The 15,573-nt window shown below is 53.1% G+C and overlaps 4 protein-coding genes across 4 annotated transcripts; 2 read left to right on the forward strand and 2 right to left on the reverse strand.

The window, feature by feature from the left end:
- Window positions 1-357: 357 nt before the first annotated feature.
- Window positions 358-1,400, forward strand: AB675_11137 (Bifunctional protein gal10; the record flags this gene model as incomplete). The annotated part of the gene is made up of 2 exons (XM_018139958.1): window positions 358-848; window positions 899-1,400. The coding sequence occupies 2 exons, from the start codon at window positions 358-360 to the stop codon at window positions 1,398-1,400; spliced, it is 993 nt and encodes a 330-aa protein (XP_017995789.1).
- Window positions 1,401-5,708: 4,308 nt separating this feature from the next.
- AB675_11138 (putative transporter) lies at window positions 5,709-7,625 on the reverse strand (the record flags this gene model as incomplete). Its single annotated transcript, XM_018139959.1, has 4 exons — window positions 5,709-6,045; window positions 6,095-6,158; window positions 6,210-7,517; window positions 7,547-7,625. 4 exons carry the CDS (start codon window positions 7,623-7,625, stop codon window positions 5,709-5,711), a joined length of 1,788 nt encoding a protein of 595 aa, XP_017995785.1.
- Window positions 7,626-10,292: 2,667 nt separating this feature from the next.
- AB675_11139 (Acetylxylan esterase 2) lies at window positions 10,293-11,079 on the forward strand (the record flags this gene model as incomplete). Its single annotated transcript, XM_018139960.1, has 3 exons — window positions 10,293-10,628; window positions 10,674-10,856; window positions 10,906-11,079. 3 exons carry the CDS (start codon window positions 10,293-10,295, stop codon window positions 11,077-11,079), a joined length of 693 nt encoding a protein of 230 aa, XP_017995826.1.
- An 88-nt stretch (window positions 11,080-11,167) lies between these two features.
- On the reverse strand, window positions 11,168-14,710 carry AB675_11140 (Nitrate [NAD(P)H]; the record flags this gene model as incomplete). The annotated part of the gene is made up of 7 exons (XM_018139962.1): window positions 11,168-11,208; window positions 11,257-12,504; window positions 12,549-12,711; window positions 12,757-13,027; window positions 13,076-14,171; window positions 14,252-14,348; window positions 14,435-14,710. The coding sequence occupies 7 exons, from the start codon at window positions 14,708-14,710 to the stop codon at window positions 11,168-11,170; spliced, it is 3,192 nt and encodes a 1,063-aa protein (XP_017995804.1).
- Between the last annotated feature and the right edge of the window lie 863 nt (window positions 14,711-15,573).

Below are 15,573 nucleotides of genomic sequence, written 5' to 3' on the forward strand. Positions count from 1 at the left end.
CCCTCATGCACCCCTTCAGGTCCACGCTTCTGTCAAAGGCATGCACCTGCGTAAGCTGCATCAGCCTTGTGTCGCCGTTGGCATCTTCGTCACATGCTGTGTATGTCATCAGGACACGCTTTCGACGATGTTCGCTGTATCAGAGTCTTCCTGCCATCGACAGTCGAGCGACGATGAGATGAATTTAGGCGGGTGAATGCCCCGCGTACGTCATTTTTCAATATTTGCCGGTGGCAGTTACACCAGCCCTGGAGCAGAAGATACTACTACTCAATCAATGAGATCCGCTGTTATGAGTGTGAACATCACTTCCTTCTCACCCATACAAGGCAACACACCCTTTCCTACGTGTTCGCAATGTCTTCGTCAGCCTTTACCTTCCAGCCAACTGGCGCACTGATTCAAGAATTCAACGTCGGAGGGCAAAATATCGTTTTAGGCTTCCCCACCATCGAACCTTACAAAGATGCACCATTCTTCGGCGAGACGATTGGACGCGTTGCAAACCGGATAAAGAATGGTCGCATCGAAAATCTCAACGGCAAGTCTTATCAGCTCTATCAGAACGATGGCAAACAGTCTCTGCATGGCGGAAAAAGTGGTTGGGGCAAGCAGAAATTCTCCGGTCCTGAGCCGATATCGAAGGATGGGAAGGAAAGCGTCAGATTCACCTACGTCAGCAAGGATGGTGAGGAGGGCTATCCGGGGACGGTGAAGTTGCAGGTCGACTACACTGCATTTGATGAGCAAGAAGGCAATGCGACCAAGACTGTGCTGATCACGGAGTATGAAGTGGAGTTGGTTGGCGATGAGGTCGAAGAGACCGTCGTCAATGTCACGAATCACAGGTAGGTGGAAATGCATCTGTGCATGAAATCCAATGCTAACGGTTGTTCAGCTACTTCAACGTCACTGGTACGGAAAGCATATCCGGCACAGAGGCAACTCTGGGAACATCCAAGTACCAAGTGGTTGACGATGCAGCAATACCGACTGGTGCTATCGAGGACTGGCCTGGCGTGAAAGCCAACGAGCCGTTCGAATTGGGTCCAACAGAGCCAGACATCGACCATTGTTTTGTGCTGAACGCTGAGGACCCGTCGTGTCCGCTTGATACAAGGCAGTCTACTCTCAACAAGATTGTGACTTTGTTCTCTGCCAAGAACAGAATTCATCTGGAAATCTTCAGCACCGAACCAGCCTTCCAATTCTACACAGGCAAGTTCATCGATGTGCCCGCGACTAAGGACACTCCCGCTCGCAAGGCTCGCGCTGGTCTCTGTGTTGAGCCCAGTCGATGGATTAACGCAATCAATGTTCCAGAGTGGCGAGATCAAGTGTTGTTGAAGAAAGGACAGAAATGGGGATCTAGGACTGTGTACAAGGCGTGGAAAGATTGAGGAAAGTCAATCTCAAATTCAAGCACAGATCTCTCGCTGTCTTCACAGAGGTCAAAGACTTTTACGCGTATCCTTCTACGACAATTTGAGTATACAATATGACATGCGGCTCTTGTGCCGAGGCATTCCCGGAGTCGACATCGAATTGTCGACGTGAAGAATGGAGTTCAAAGAGAGTTCCGCTTCGACATGCAATTCTTTATGGTGAAAAAGCCACGCCGACGTTTGAGGCTCTGGTGGCGACCTTATGTTGACGTAAAGCACACCTCTACCCGGACGGAAGTTTGAAGCCAAATCCAATATTGCAAAGAACATGCAAATAGTTGTGCACAAATTCTACCGCCAGGTCCCAAGTCTTGGCCGAAAGTCTGCTGTGGAACGATTTCCGTGATCTCGGGCGTACCAACTCGTCCGAACCCCGTGCCGAGACGGCGACTCGGTTCACCATCATCCACGTCTACCAATCGCCATGTCGCTTGGGCGAATAAATCCCCGGCCCTCGAATGTGTGCTCATCCGTTTAGGAAACCTTCTCGATCAATGCTGAGGCATTTTTCTTCTGGAGGTCATCTGCCATGTCGCTGACGGCGGGGGAGACCGCCAACAAACAGTCACCAAACGGGGGAGAACATTGTTCTCGACATGAAAGTACCATGCCCTGCAGCTCGCTTGATTGAAAGCAGCCCCCTTGAACGCGCAAACCCGCGCGCGGGTCGACAACCCTAAGCAGTCGTAAGATGCGACGTTCGACCAAGCCCAGGCAACCAAGCACCATCATGACGATCACCTTTTTCGCATTCGACCATACACTAGTGCAATGTGTTACTAAATTTGCAGCCACGGCGCGGCTTTGCATAACTTGACCTTGAACTTCGCATAACTCGAGCCAGTACGGGCGATGGCAGTGTCTACTTGGGATCAACAATATCAATCATCGCCATGACCTTGGCTGTTCCTCAGAACAGTAGAATTTGCGATGGTGTACGCGGGGTCAACGCACAGCCTCTCGGTACACGTGTTGCCTTGGTGGTCAGGGGGTTCCAAGCGCGGCGCGCAGCCAAGGCCCTTACAATGGAGGCTGCTGATCGTATGCTTATGCAGTCATGGCATGCGAACGGCGCGATGCGATGGGCCTTGCCAATAATATGTGCGGCCACAGCGTATGTAGTTGACTGGCATCTTGGAGAAACAGCTCATGCTGGCTCTCGTTTCCACGAGTACGTCGTCGACCGTGCGCTGGGCAGTGTGCCCCGGGGGCTAAACCATGGCGTAACTGGAAGAGGCATCGTACTCGTACTTCCGCTTTAGGAGATGTTTTCGATTGGTGCTGAGTAGCCATTCATGCTAGGGCTTGTCACTGTACCATTGCCGAACTGTTCATTGCTCACCCGGTGCAAAAACGCATCTCTGCGCATATCATGAGTGTGATCGACGGCGTATGTGGGTGAGGTGAAGCCATTCTATTCCGCACCCGAATCATGATTATACGGCAGTTCGCACTACGGATACGTGAAGAACAATCTCTTCGGACGAATCTCGCACAGAAGCGATCAACCATTCATCGGCGACTTCTGTCCAGACGTCACGCTACTAATCGAAATAATGCTTCATCGTGACTGCTAGGGCGCCACGAAGTGACCTGGACTCCGGGCGATCTCTCCGAGGTTAAGAAAGTACCCTATCGAGCTGGCATGTATCGTAACGCGCTAGTGTTTCTTACAGCCCTGTGTAAAGCTGTGACGCTCGGTCTCGGTCGAGAAGAAGCTTCTGAAATGTCTTCTCAGCTATGACGACCCCGGCCCTGGACAGCTGTCGCACTTCATACATGCTCGCGACCAACGTTGTGCGTACTCGATGAGGACTCGCACAGCGGCCCAGACTTCGCAACGCTTGTCGCAAGTCGGCGCGCAGCAAGAGTCTCTCCCGTGTTACTGCTAATGAACTCAACGGAACTTAATGACTGAATCGCGAAAGCCAGCTTTTGATAGGCTACACATCAGCTTAGTGATACAGAACGATTCCGCTATCAGGTTCCCTGTACCGAGTTGACTCAGCCAGATTTTCCCCTGAGGCAGGCCCTCAACGATCGTAGCTTCGAACCCTCTCGTTTCGCCTTGTTGTTCTAGCCCAGGTCTGCAAGCCCAGAGATCTTGCACTTCGTGTGACGAAAAAAGAGTACACCAATATGCGAGAGCAGAGATAACCATTCTCATCAAACGCGGAACGAGCGTGAATTGCACGGCATCCCATGGTCTTGCGAGCAGCGATTGACGATTCGTCGCAGCGCGACATTTGCCCAAAACGAATTCCCTAGTCTCGCTGTGTTCGCCTGAAAGGTTCGTACAGTTGCAAGGACACGGCCCAAAAAAGCAGATAGGGCAACAAGGCCTCCAGAACTCACACCGGCCCACAATTGATCACCCAATCGCGCATCATTTGCTGTACGAGGTCTAGATCCTTACGAAGGCTGTTCCCCAGGATTTACAGACCACAAGCTGTAACCAGCATATCGCAGGAATCGACTGCGACCATGCTATCAATCATGGTCAGCCGAACACCATGCTTGCGGCCGACGAGCTGCCACAGCCGGCGTCGGGCTCGCCTCATGGTGTGATTACTGATATACCGCTGCAATGTTTTCGCTTCCAGTACATCTCGACAACAGTCTCACAAACGACATTCAAGCCACGACAGACCAAACAGGCAGTAGGTGCAGAGCGCAAAGCAGTCGCTTGACGCCTGATTCATCAACCGCCTTCTTGGCAGGGCCCTGCATTCTCGGTGAGTACACAGGCAAACATGCCCACACAGATGACAAACAGACTATAATCTCCCGGTTTTGCCCCAAAACATAGCCGATAAGCGCTCTCTCGCCGCACATCGCCTGATCCAGGTAACATGAATGTCGCCGTGGTCTTTGGTGGCGATCCTTGAGGAGGTTCTTGTATAGTCAACAACAGTGGGGACCTCAATTGCCAATCCTAGGAGGACCCAGGGCCTACAGCATATGTGCGGTGCCATCGCACGAATGGTATGGTCACGATTCCGCGGCACCTGCACACTTGATACCTGACCAACGTCGGTGTGGGCAGGTGGGACGAACGACCTGTCTGCAGGGACCGCCCTGCTGGGATCGATCAAAGTTACGAAGTATTCTAGACCCGCTGTCAACCTCGTGTCCCAGTCGTTATGTATCGCACCAATCACGGATCTGCACCATATCGGGAACAATGTTCACAACACCTCGATTGCCAGAAAGGGCATGCACACGTCGTGTAGGATCTGCGAGATCGCCCTTTCCGGTGCGTACATAATCAGACTGCAGGAACGCTAGCAGGGCATGCAGGTGCGAGTCACTCCACGTCCCCCACACATGACAAACAGCCGAGCAACTTTGTTACCTATCTACCGACCCTTCGCCACTCGACGTTGGACCCTCTTCGACTTCATCAATCCGCTGATCGGTCTGGGCCATATGATTGCAACTGCCACATCGAGGAAAAACTGTCGTTGTTCATCGTGATTAATATTGCTCGGTAGCAGCTGTTGTTGCCCCAGCCATCGTTACACCTGGTCCAGGTACCTCACCACGAGTCACGCCACCAAGGGCGCAGTGTGGGTCAGATTCAACTCTATGGCTGAATCGCGAATGCTGAGTCCGAGCAGGAGGCACGCTCGCAGAGACGATGGACCTTCTCGAGATCAAACGTGGCAAAGGCAATTGCTACTTCTTAACATGCAGAAGAGCCCTCGCCAAATAGAAGCAAAGAGACCAGCCGTGAGCACCACCGGTGACAGGCTCCTCGGCTAAAGTCCCATGGTTTGTACAATGCGCCAGATCGTCAAGCAACGTTGTGGCATTTGCGTTCACGATGTAGTCACGAACACGACTTAGGATCGCAAGACGCGGACTCCATGCGGACCGCAGGTGTCTACGGAAATAATGTATATGCAATCTTGATCACCTCATGTTCGGAGCACTTCAGCACTCGCGCTCCCAGAAGGTAGAGAATCATTACCGGGTCAACTGCCACCAACGCAGGAATCCTCTAGCAGGAGGATCTAGGAAATGATGCAATGCATTCGTTGGGAAACACTGACTGTCCTCCACAGAAGCGATTCGATGCACCTCTTCGTGGTGACAGCCTGATGTAAGGAGGATCAACACACGAGAGGCAGGCGCGACCGTCGACAAAGAGGCAAGCATGTAGGGAGGCTATGGGCACGGTCGAGGAAGGCACGAATCGAGTGGAAAGAAATAGGTTGTAGGATTTGAGCAGGGTAGACAATTCTGCCCTTCGCAGCTACATCACACGCCCACCTCCTTCTTCTCTGCGTCGCCAGTAGCAGTACTGTCACCAGCGCCGATCACCACACCTTCATCCTCTGTTTTCTTTTCACCGTCTTCTTCATCCACTGGTCTCTTCGGAACTGGCAACTGTGGTGCCCACTTGCTCTTGCCTCTAATTCGAGGCCCGTACCGGTAGAACAAAAATGGAACGGGAGCTAGAGCCAAAGCAACAAAGCCCAGCAAACTCATCGCCCAGTTGACATGCATAGCCTCGAACATCTGCCGATCGAACAGTGGACAGGCTGCGGCGAAGAGTGATCGGATCATCGTGTTGCCTGCTATAGCTGATGCTGCACTGTTGTATGTTAGCGGGTGATAGCCTCAATTCGTAGACCTCGACTTACAACATTAGATATGACTCGATGATGTACATGTTCAACTGCATGAAGATTCCCAACAATCCGTACCCTATGATTATCAGCACTCGTCCTCGCCACCCAGGAACGGGGAAGAACTCACCAATAAAAACACCTGCAATAGTCGGCACAATCCAATGCACACTCTCGTAATTGCCCGCCCACCCAAACCAGAACAAACCTACCACAAATATCACCGCACTGACGCAAGCCAACGGCAGTCTCCATTCCGGCATCCCTCGACCCCCATTTGCGTGAAACTTCTTGACCCAGCGTCCATTCATTGCTATGCTCGTCCCGGCAACACCGAACATGCCGATAAGCATACCCAAGTAGGGTAACTCTGCCACACCAGGTTTGATGTGGTGTTTCCCCACAAAGACAAAAGGGAATGCTGCGAGGGAGATATAGACGAGGCCGTAGACGAAGCTGAGGTAGAACCCCATCAGTAGCAGGATAGGCTCTTCGACCAACATCCTTAGCGGCCTCGACAGATTCTTCGATATCAGATCTTTGAGATCAATCTCGATCTCCTCTTGTTTCGCGTGGATGGCCCAGTTCCTCGTCCTCCTTCTCAAATACTCTGCCTTATTGACAAGGACAATGGGCGGATATGTCTCCTTCACGAGAACCAAAATAAGAAGAAAAGTGGTAAAGCCCATTATGGCTGACCAATACCCATCCCACCTCCATCCCAAGTATGAGGTCACAGTGAACGCCCCAATGAACGGTGCTATCATCGGCCCCATGAAGACCGCCGCAGCGAAGACTGTCAGAGCGAGCCCGCGGACTTCAGCGCGCCAGATGTCGGCGTACATGGCTGCGACGACAGCGAGTGGGCAACTGCCGAAGACGCCCATGAAGAAGCGCGAGATCATGATCGTCTGTGTGTCCTTTGATACGGCGACTGCGATAGAGAAGATGGAGAAGCCGAAAAGACCGATCAAAAGAGGAAGTTTTCGTCCCCGGAGCTCGGACAGCGGAGCCCAAATAGCAGGACCTACGCCATAGCCAACCAGATACAGGGCAGACACGAGAGAGGCGGGTTCGAGACCGATGCCGAAATGGGAGGCGATTGCTGGTGTGGCGACAGAAAGGACGCTGGAGGCGAAGGTTGAGCATAGACATGCTAAGGCGCCAATGGCGGAAATAATGAGTTTGGTCCCGGTGGGCCAGTTCAATGGGTGGACCGGGTCGGTAGGGGATTCGAAATCGACGACGTAGGCTTCTCGCTCGGCGGGAATGTCTGGTGGATAGGGCTTCCCGCCGCCAAATTTGGGAAGGGGACCGGCTTTGGAAGAGACACTATAGCGGGAGTCGACCTGAGATCCGACGGTGTGGATGTGTTGCAGCCGGTGGGTGTGGAGGCGCTCGATGTGGGTCGGGTGACGCGAGACGGTCTTGTCGATGGCTTGAGGGTGGGCAGTAGAGGACGCGGACGAGGAGCGTGAGGTGCGTTGGCGGGCGAGGGAAGAAGCTTCCGTCTCGGCTCGCTCGAGCTCGCGGTCGGCTCGTCCATGGCGGTGGAGTGGGGCGAGTCCGGTGTGATTGGGAGGGGATGGGAGAATGCAGATAGATGAAAGCGAGATGTTATGTAAAGGGCCTACCTGGGGACTTATAAGGGAGCTGGATCATGGCTGCTCGGGAATCTGTGTGTGTCATGCCGCAATGCCCATGGTAGCGCGAGAGCCACACATGTCTCATGTTAACTAACCGCGTGCTACGTCCGTGTACATGCTGCGATATTGACGTGAGTGGAAGCGTATATGCTGCTCAAGTAAGGCCCAGTGACCCGATGTATCAGTTCTGCGGCTGGAGAGTGGAATCGTGCTGCGTCTTTGAACCAATCGACAGAGCTGTTGCAGGATTGGGAAGTATGTCTGCCTTGTCAAATATCCAATGAAATTGAACTCTGCAAGAACGCAATTGGGCCTGGCGAATGTTGGCGTGCTGAGCGAATTGTTCAGTCAGCATACCGACATATTGCTCCCAACCTCGGCTTGGTCTCTTGCGCACGAAACAGGGGTTGCCTGTGACGTTTTCTGGTCGATGATTCAAGCTGCAATGAATAACGCATGTGCAGTAGGGCTAATTAGGACTACTAGTCGCAGTCGTTGCTTACATGTTGAAAGCGAGCATGGTTGAGACGGCATGAAAAGGATGCAAAGTGATGTTGCGAAGACCGAAGCTTCGAATGAATGAACTGCATTCTGAGTATCATCAGGCAACGACAGCGTCGAAATGACGTCACTGTTGAGGAGTGGTCGACACTGCACGCCTTGAGGTCTGCTCCTGGTAGAAGCTCCTACCACACACCTCGCTACGACGCCGGCTGAATACTGGGAGGCAGGCATCGGTTTCAATCTAGTTCCTGGTGTGCATTCAATGAGTCTCTGTGCTGTCTGTGAGCTATACAACTCGGCTGGGGACCATCAATGGCCTCATGCGAGTGACGGGTCAAGTGAAGTCAAGGAGACGAATGAGGTATCGGGGGCTGAGTGAAGGCTCTCATGGTAGTGACTCGACAGCGTCAATTTCTTCCACGTTCCGGCGAGGAGGCCGCATTGTCACTACAGCCGTATCACTCGGCCAGGTCGACTCCGGGGCACTTGCCACATCCCAGCAGAACCCATTCGCTTCGTAAGGAGAGCCATAAAGAACAAAAAGGATGCCATCAACCAGGTTCGAACTGATGCCTCCCCCTGATCAGTCAAACGTCTTATTACGCCACGCGCCAAGCGCTCCACGGTGGGATTTATGTGCAAGCAAGTGCCTAGGACAAATGCCTGTTGATTGGGAAGGGGACGTGTTAACCACTACACTATAATGGCTCATGATCTTGTGCTCCTCGTGGGAGTGTATTTGAGGAAGAATATTGACAGGTTTGTATATGTCCTTCCACCGTTCTTTCCTCGAGGAAATAGATCAAGGCTAAAATTCAGTGACTCAGCCGGTTCACTTGTGCAGTCACAGACCGGAATCAGTCTTCACGGCACGATACCAGGTACGCTCAATGCTGTTTCCCGCCTGCTCTTGTTTTACATGTCACCTGAGCATGCCTAGAGGAACTATGCCGATGGTGCCTTCTCAGGCATATCTTCCCGCTGGTCAGCTGAGGTTCTTTCAGCTTTGTCGGTGACTGGGCAGACCAGACGGTGGTGAGGGTGGCAACAGCTAAGAAGGAGCCTGAAGGAGACCAGTTTGTCAAAAGCCTAGGGATGGTAATGTCAATGCTTGGTGATGATGGCTTGGGTAAGAAGCCATGCCATCAGGCTTGATGAGATTAAGCTTTATAGAAGCGGTGGCGGTAAGATGTATATTCGCTTCTTCTTTTCATCTGATGGAGAGGGTGTCTACTTCGTTGTCCACTTCCTGATCGATCATCCTGGGCAAGAATGCACACACTGCAAAATTCAGTGAGGGTTGTACAGCCTTGGATGACCTCGACCAGACCTTGGACAAACTTTTCGCCAGGTTAAAAGCTCGACCTGCTCGAGAGGAGTCCGGGGAAATTGGCCCCCGCAAAATTCATTCCTCGTACCTCAATATCCATACATGCATGCTAGCGAGCGTGCCGAAGCGTGCAGAATGGCCGGCAAATAGTGATCGTATGCTCTCGAAACTTTCTTCTCGATGTCATTCGCTTCGATCCCTCGACAACGTCTTTCCCAACGTAAGGTCTTTTGCCGACCCTGTCGATGAAATACTCTTGCAGTCTCAGGAGTAGTTGGGTTTGAAACAACTCCCTGGTCATTGATCTCATGACCTCCCTGTGAACGCCGTAAATGTGATTCAGGCTCATTGATGTTGGCCTGGTTCTGCCACAATTAGCCATGGATGCTGAGATGCGACTTGACCATACCTGCCACGATCGTTGGGCACGCTTTTTTCAGTCCCATCAGTGACAGAGTCTGCCACGGCATCCTCGTCTCGGCCGGGCGGAAGTGACTCAGGTACTCAGGGCTGGCTGGAAGTTGGACGCGTGATCTCAGCTGTGGTGTCCACTGGAACCGATAGACATGCATCCCCAGCGGGTTCTCCTGTCAAACAGGCTGAAGAAGCTGGACAGAGATTCGGACGATGGGAAGAACGTAGTATAAGAACAAGAAGGGATCGGCGGACAGAGTATGCCTGGACACTCACCGGACCACAAGACCTCAACAAGCTCACCAAGCAACTCGACAACATGCATTTCTCAAAGGCTTCTTTGGCAGCACTCCTGGCCACTGGTGCCATTGCCGCACCGCTCGAAGAGCGCCAGAGTTGTCCCAGCATTCACATCTTCGGCGCTCGCGAGACCACAGCTCCAGCTGGCTATGGGAGCGCGGGTACTTTTGTCAACTTGATCTTGCAAGCGTATCCAGGCGCGACGGCAGAAGCCATCAACTATCCAGCTGCAGGAAGCACTAATCAACAATATGCTTCATCAGTTCAACAAGGCACGCAGAACATTGCCAACCAAGTTAACTCCTTCAACAGGCAGTGCCCCAACAGCAGGCTGGTAATTGTCGGATACTCTCAGGTACGTGGCCATCCAGGACATCAAAGCCGTGCTGACAGTTACCAGGGAGCACAGATCGGCGACAACGCCCTTTGTGGTGGAGGAGATCCTAATCAGGGTATCACCTACACCTACCCACTGATCACATCAGCTGCCAGCAACGCAATCAAGGCAGTGATCTGGGCTGGCAATCCAAGGAACTCCCCAGCGGAATCGTCCTTCAAGTGGGGCTCGTGCTCGGCAGGTGGTGTAAGTTATCATATCCTGGCCATGGCTGCAAGGCACTGATGAAGATTAGTTTGACCCTCGCCCTAATGGCTTCTCATGCCCAACATATCAGGCACGCATCAGGTCGTACTGCGACTCCGCAGATCCATATTGCTGCAATGGCAACAATGCTGCAGCCCACAATAATTATGGTAGTGTCTATGGTCAGAACGCTCTTGCTTTCGTGAAGAGCAAACTAGGATGAAGTAGAGCGTGAGGAGGGCGTCATCGAAAAGTGCAGGTTCTGCCCAATTCAAAACTCCGTCGTTGGACTTTTATCACAGGACGAGCGCTTAGAATCCGAAACAATTGTCATCCTCCTCGTATCCCCATTCTATAAGCTGTTAGCACCTACACGTAGCAACACTGAGCGTCAACGAACCTTTCAAAGCCGGCAACGCTGCCTTCTGAATCAGTCCCGGTGGACCACACAGCAACGCCACGGAGTCCTTGCTCGGTGCGAAGAGCTTATCCTTGATTACACCAGCGTCAACATGTCCAGACAGCCCTCCCTTGTCCTCCCAATCGTCCTTCCGCTTCGGGTGGCTAAGCACATGCGTGATCTGTAGCTGATGACGACTCTCCTTAACCAACCTCTCCAGCTCACTGCGCAGCAGGATATCGTCCTCAGTCTTATTGGCATCGATGACTCTCACCTGTGTCGCATCGTTGGCGTCCTCCGCAATACGTTTGAGCAGCGCATAGCCCGGGGTCAGACCGCTGCCACCCAGCACGAGACTGACTTTCTTGAAGCGACGCTCCTTACCTTCGATGTTGAAGACGCTGTTGCCTAGGTAGGTGATCTCGCCTGTTGGTCCGCATACATCGACCTGCTCGCCAACAGGCAGCTCGTGTAGAAAGTTGCTAAAGGCACCCCCAGGCTGATTCTCGTCGGGGAAGTACGTCTTGACCGTGAGCTCGAACGTGCCGTTGCCTACTTCACTTTCGACGACCGGCCTGGTGGGTGTGTACGATCGAATGAGCATCTTGTCGAGCATATGTATGCCGAATTGAATGTGCTGACAGGTACTCAAGCCGAGCTTCTTGGACTCTTGAGCATCTCGGAAGCGGAAGGTGTATGCAAACGTGTCGTCTGAAAGCTGCTTCTTGTCGATCAAAGTTACTTGCTTCCATCGCTTGCTGTTCAGCATGACTTTGTCACCTCCGCTCTCCGCTGCTGCCTTTGCTTCAGCTTTCGCCTGCTCCTGCATGAAGTTGCGCGCTTTGTCAGTGACAGTCCCGATCGCACATTCGGCCAGCTTCTTGTATGCGTAGTCATCGTGGACGCTCTCGAATTGGCTGGTCACTTCCAAGCTCAGTCGACCTGCGTTGGCGAGGATGGCCGACGTCCCACCTGGATGCCAAGACAGCACCGACGTCGTGTCGTAGACGTTGCCGTTGATGACAAGCCAGCAGTCGTCCTTCGTGCGATGTTTCTCAATCTCTTCTCGGGTGAATTGCTTACTGGGCACGCCGCTGTCCTGTTTCACTGCTGCTAGCTGGTTAATCGTGGACTGTTTCATCCACCCGCCACCGGAGTCACCAGTCTGGTCGTATGGGTGCTGCATGAGGAGCTTTCCTGAGGCTGATGTCATCGGCTTCACCGTGTACCAGCCGTTATTCATCATTCCTGCAGCTATGAGTGCCATCCGAACGAAGGATTGCATTTCTTACCCATGAGATTCCAGGCGCCTTCCCTTGGCTGGGTATTTTTGAACACGTTGAAGCATCGAACACTCAGGCTTTCTGCTCTCAAGAAGTGCGTCGAATCAATGTCGATATACCAGTATAACCATGTCCAGAACTTCTTACCGTGCCTAATTGGGCTGTCGGGAAACTATCCATTGTCAGTGCGGTGCACCACTTGTAGCTTTCAGCGTACCTCTCTGAGACAGTAAAGCCACGTCTCACCACCATCAAGACTCAGCTCTACCCGTTGAACCTCATGGCCACCTCCGTCATACGCGAATCCAGTCACTCTATAGGTGTCTTCCTTGAGGACTTCGGCAATTTCGAGTTCTTGTCCTTGTGCCGGCTTGACGATGATGCTGTTCAGGTTCTGCTCGTCACAGGCGGTACTCGGGTGATTGTACATGGTCTGAGCAAATTCGCCATCCTTCTCAGTGATGAAACTTGGAAGGACTCGATTGTCCCTAAAAATATGTTAGCGTCTTCCCAGCCCAAGGACGGTATTGACGTACCAGATATGATAGTAGCTGTCGTTCTCCTCATCGCTGACCCAGATCTTCGCGAGCCACTTGACCGATCTGCCTCCAACATAGCCAGGGACCACCAGCCTGACCGGAAAGCCATGATCAGGCGGCAGAGGCTGATCATTCATCTCATACGCCAGCAGCACATCGTTGGTCGGGTCCATAATGAACTCAAGGGGAAAGCAGGTCTCGTACTTGCCCTCGCTAGGATCATCGGCGCCAGCGAAATTGACCCATCGCCGGCCGTGACCTGGCTTTATAACGACTCCGGCGCTTTTCAGGACGTCGGCAACTCGCACACCTCGCCAGTACGCGCAGCCGATGGCGCCAGGACCCCAGTCGAAGCCTTTGCTCTTGCGGATGCGGTTGAGTTCGCCCCTTCGATTGCCATCGCAAGCAATCAGAACAGGAATGTTGACGCTCTCCCATTTCCCGCCCCGCAGGTCTTCCATCTGAAGTCGCAGTGCACCATCGCACACGTCGAGAATGTGCTCTTCCCAATACAGTCGCGGAACAGCTCCGTGATTTCGAACGTAGTGGAAGCGATTGGGTGTGATGAGGCCCGCATCATACAGTGCAGACAGCTCACACTCCGCATTTAGCGGGTGTTGGCCTGTCCGTCGGATGAGGTGCGAAGACCGAGCGATCCAGTTGTCTGGAGTCTGCGCGTCCACAGCGTCGATTGAAGTCTCTGGTTGGACGAGCTTATGGCTCATGGGAGACAACAATGTGCCAGGGTTCTGCTTCAAGCTCTGCTGGTGCTGTGCTTCGTGCTGGAGATGGCGAAGTAAAGTGATCTCTTGTGGCGTATACTTTTTGAGAAGTTTCTGATACTCTGTCTCGTGCCCATTTGTCTTTTCGTCTCCGTTCTTGGGCTTGCTGCCGTAGGCGTCATGATGCTTGGTCTCCTCGTGGCCCGCTCCGCGCCGCCAGTCGTGCTCAGGGTCTTCGCTCGCATCTCCACTGGCATTGTTCTCGTTCTGCTTGGCACTGGCGTGGTCATCATTCTGCTTGCCATTCTGCTCAGCGCTCCCGGCTTGCTGCTTCTTCTGAGCATCTTCCTTCTCACGTTTCTTGATGTTGGCTGTACTCGTGGGTTAGCATCCCACCAGTCTGATCCAGAGAGGACTTGAGGTAATATACAGGCGGCAGGAAGCTACGCACCTGGCCACTCCTTGTTCTGCTTGATCTCATCTTCCGTTGCACGGACTACGAAGCGCCAGCCCGGTGGATACACTTCTGGGCGGTGCTGATGGTAGTCCTGGTGTCATCCGGGTTAGCACATAAGCTTTGGCGGCGGTCCGCAGTGGAGGCTTTCTGTCACTAGCCCAGTAGAGGAGCACCTACGGTCTGACCCTTCATGATATCCTTGAAGTTGACTAAGTCACCTCGACCTTTCTCGGCCCTCAGCTGCCGATGCTTGCGCTGCGCTTCCTCCACAAACGCATGGTCTTCTTCGTCGTGATCTCCATCGTGCGTGAAGCCAGCGACTCGTCCACTGCGATTAAGAAAGCCAATGCGATGTTGATGCCCTGAACCCCATTCTGGTTCCTGTAAGATCTCGTCGGCAGTCGATCCTGGGTGATTGGTCACGGTGGCCGTGGTTGCTGGTGGCGCTGGCATCACGATGGTTGTTCCGTCGACGTCTTAGGGCAACTACAGGGGTGTTGTGTGAACAATGTTGGAATTAGCCGCCGCATCGTCACCATGAGCAGTCCCCCAACTTTGCGGCTGAGGTCCTCGGAGATGTCGTTGCATTCTGTTTATATTCATGAGGTCACTGGCAGCAGCCCGTTACATCCGGACGATGAATTGCATCGTCTCGCTCCTCGCCGCCATACGCGTCGTCCGTTGGCGACAACAGGCTTCGCGGCTGCCAGACCCTGGCTCATCTGACGCGCAAGGCTTCGCTCTCGAGGCTCAGTCCATCGAGGCGGGCTTCGACCCACGTCCAGCTCAGGTCGCGTAATTCCAGAGACTGGCGAAGTTGAGGACGCGTTGCGTCATGGAGGAGATCTGTCCTTTCAAAGTCTGTTTCGAAACCTTGTTTCAACGTGAGTGGAATATATTTCCGTAGAAGTGGGTCTGGGGTAAGTGCTCTACATGTGGAGGAGATGACACGACGCGAGTCCAGTGGCCGGTAAAGAGCTTGAGCAATGAGTCTCAACGAACAGAGTAACTGCGCCCTAGCTGGCGCGATGCTGAGGAATAAGCTCGGAATCGTTCTATCTGGTTGTAGCTGTGTATGAACTCTCAATCTGGTTGTGGGCACTACAATGGATAGATTGATGTGACAGGATGTTCCGATCCTCATAGAAACCGCAAGCCTTCCGCACGGCATCCTTCTTTAGAAGCGCTCGAAGCTCTCGCTTGACGCTCATGGCGGATATGCTCTTTCGGACCGCAGGGGTCATCGGAGTCTGTGATTCAGAACAACAGTGAAGCGTCGATTACGCCCATTGTGTCGTCTCATTGGGGCTAATCCA

Source organism: Cyphellophora attinorum (assembly GCF_001299255.1).
Source record: "Cyphellophora attinorum strain CBS 131958 chromosome Unknown Contig36, whole genome shotgun sequence".
In the NCBI taxonomy this organism is placed as follows: domain Eukaryota; kingdom Fungi; phylum Ascomycota; class Eurotiomycetes; order Chaetothyriales; family Cyphellophoraceae; genus Cyphellophora; species Cyphellophora attinorum.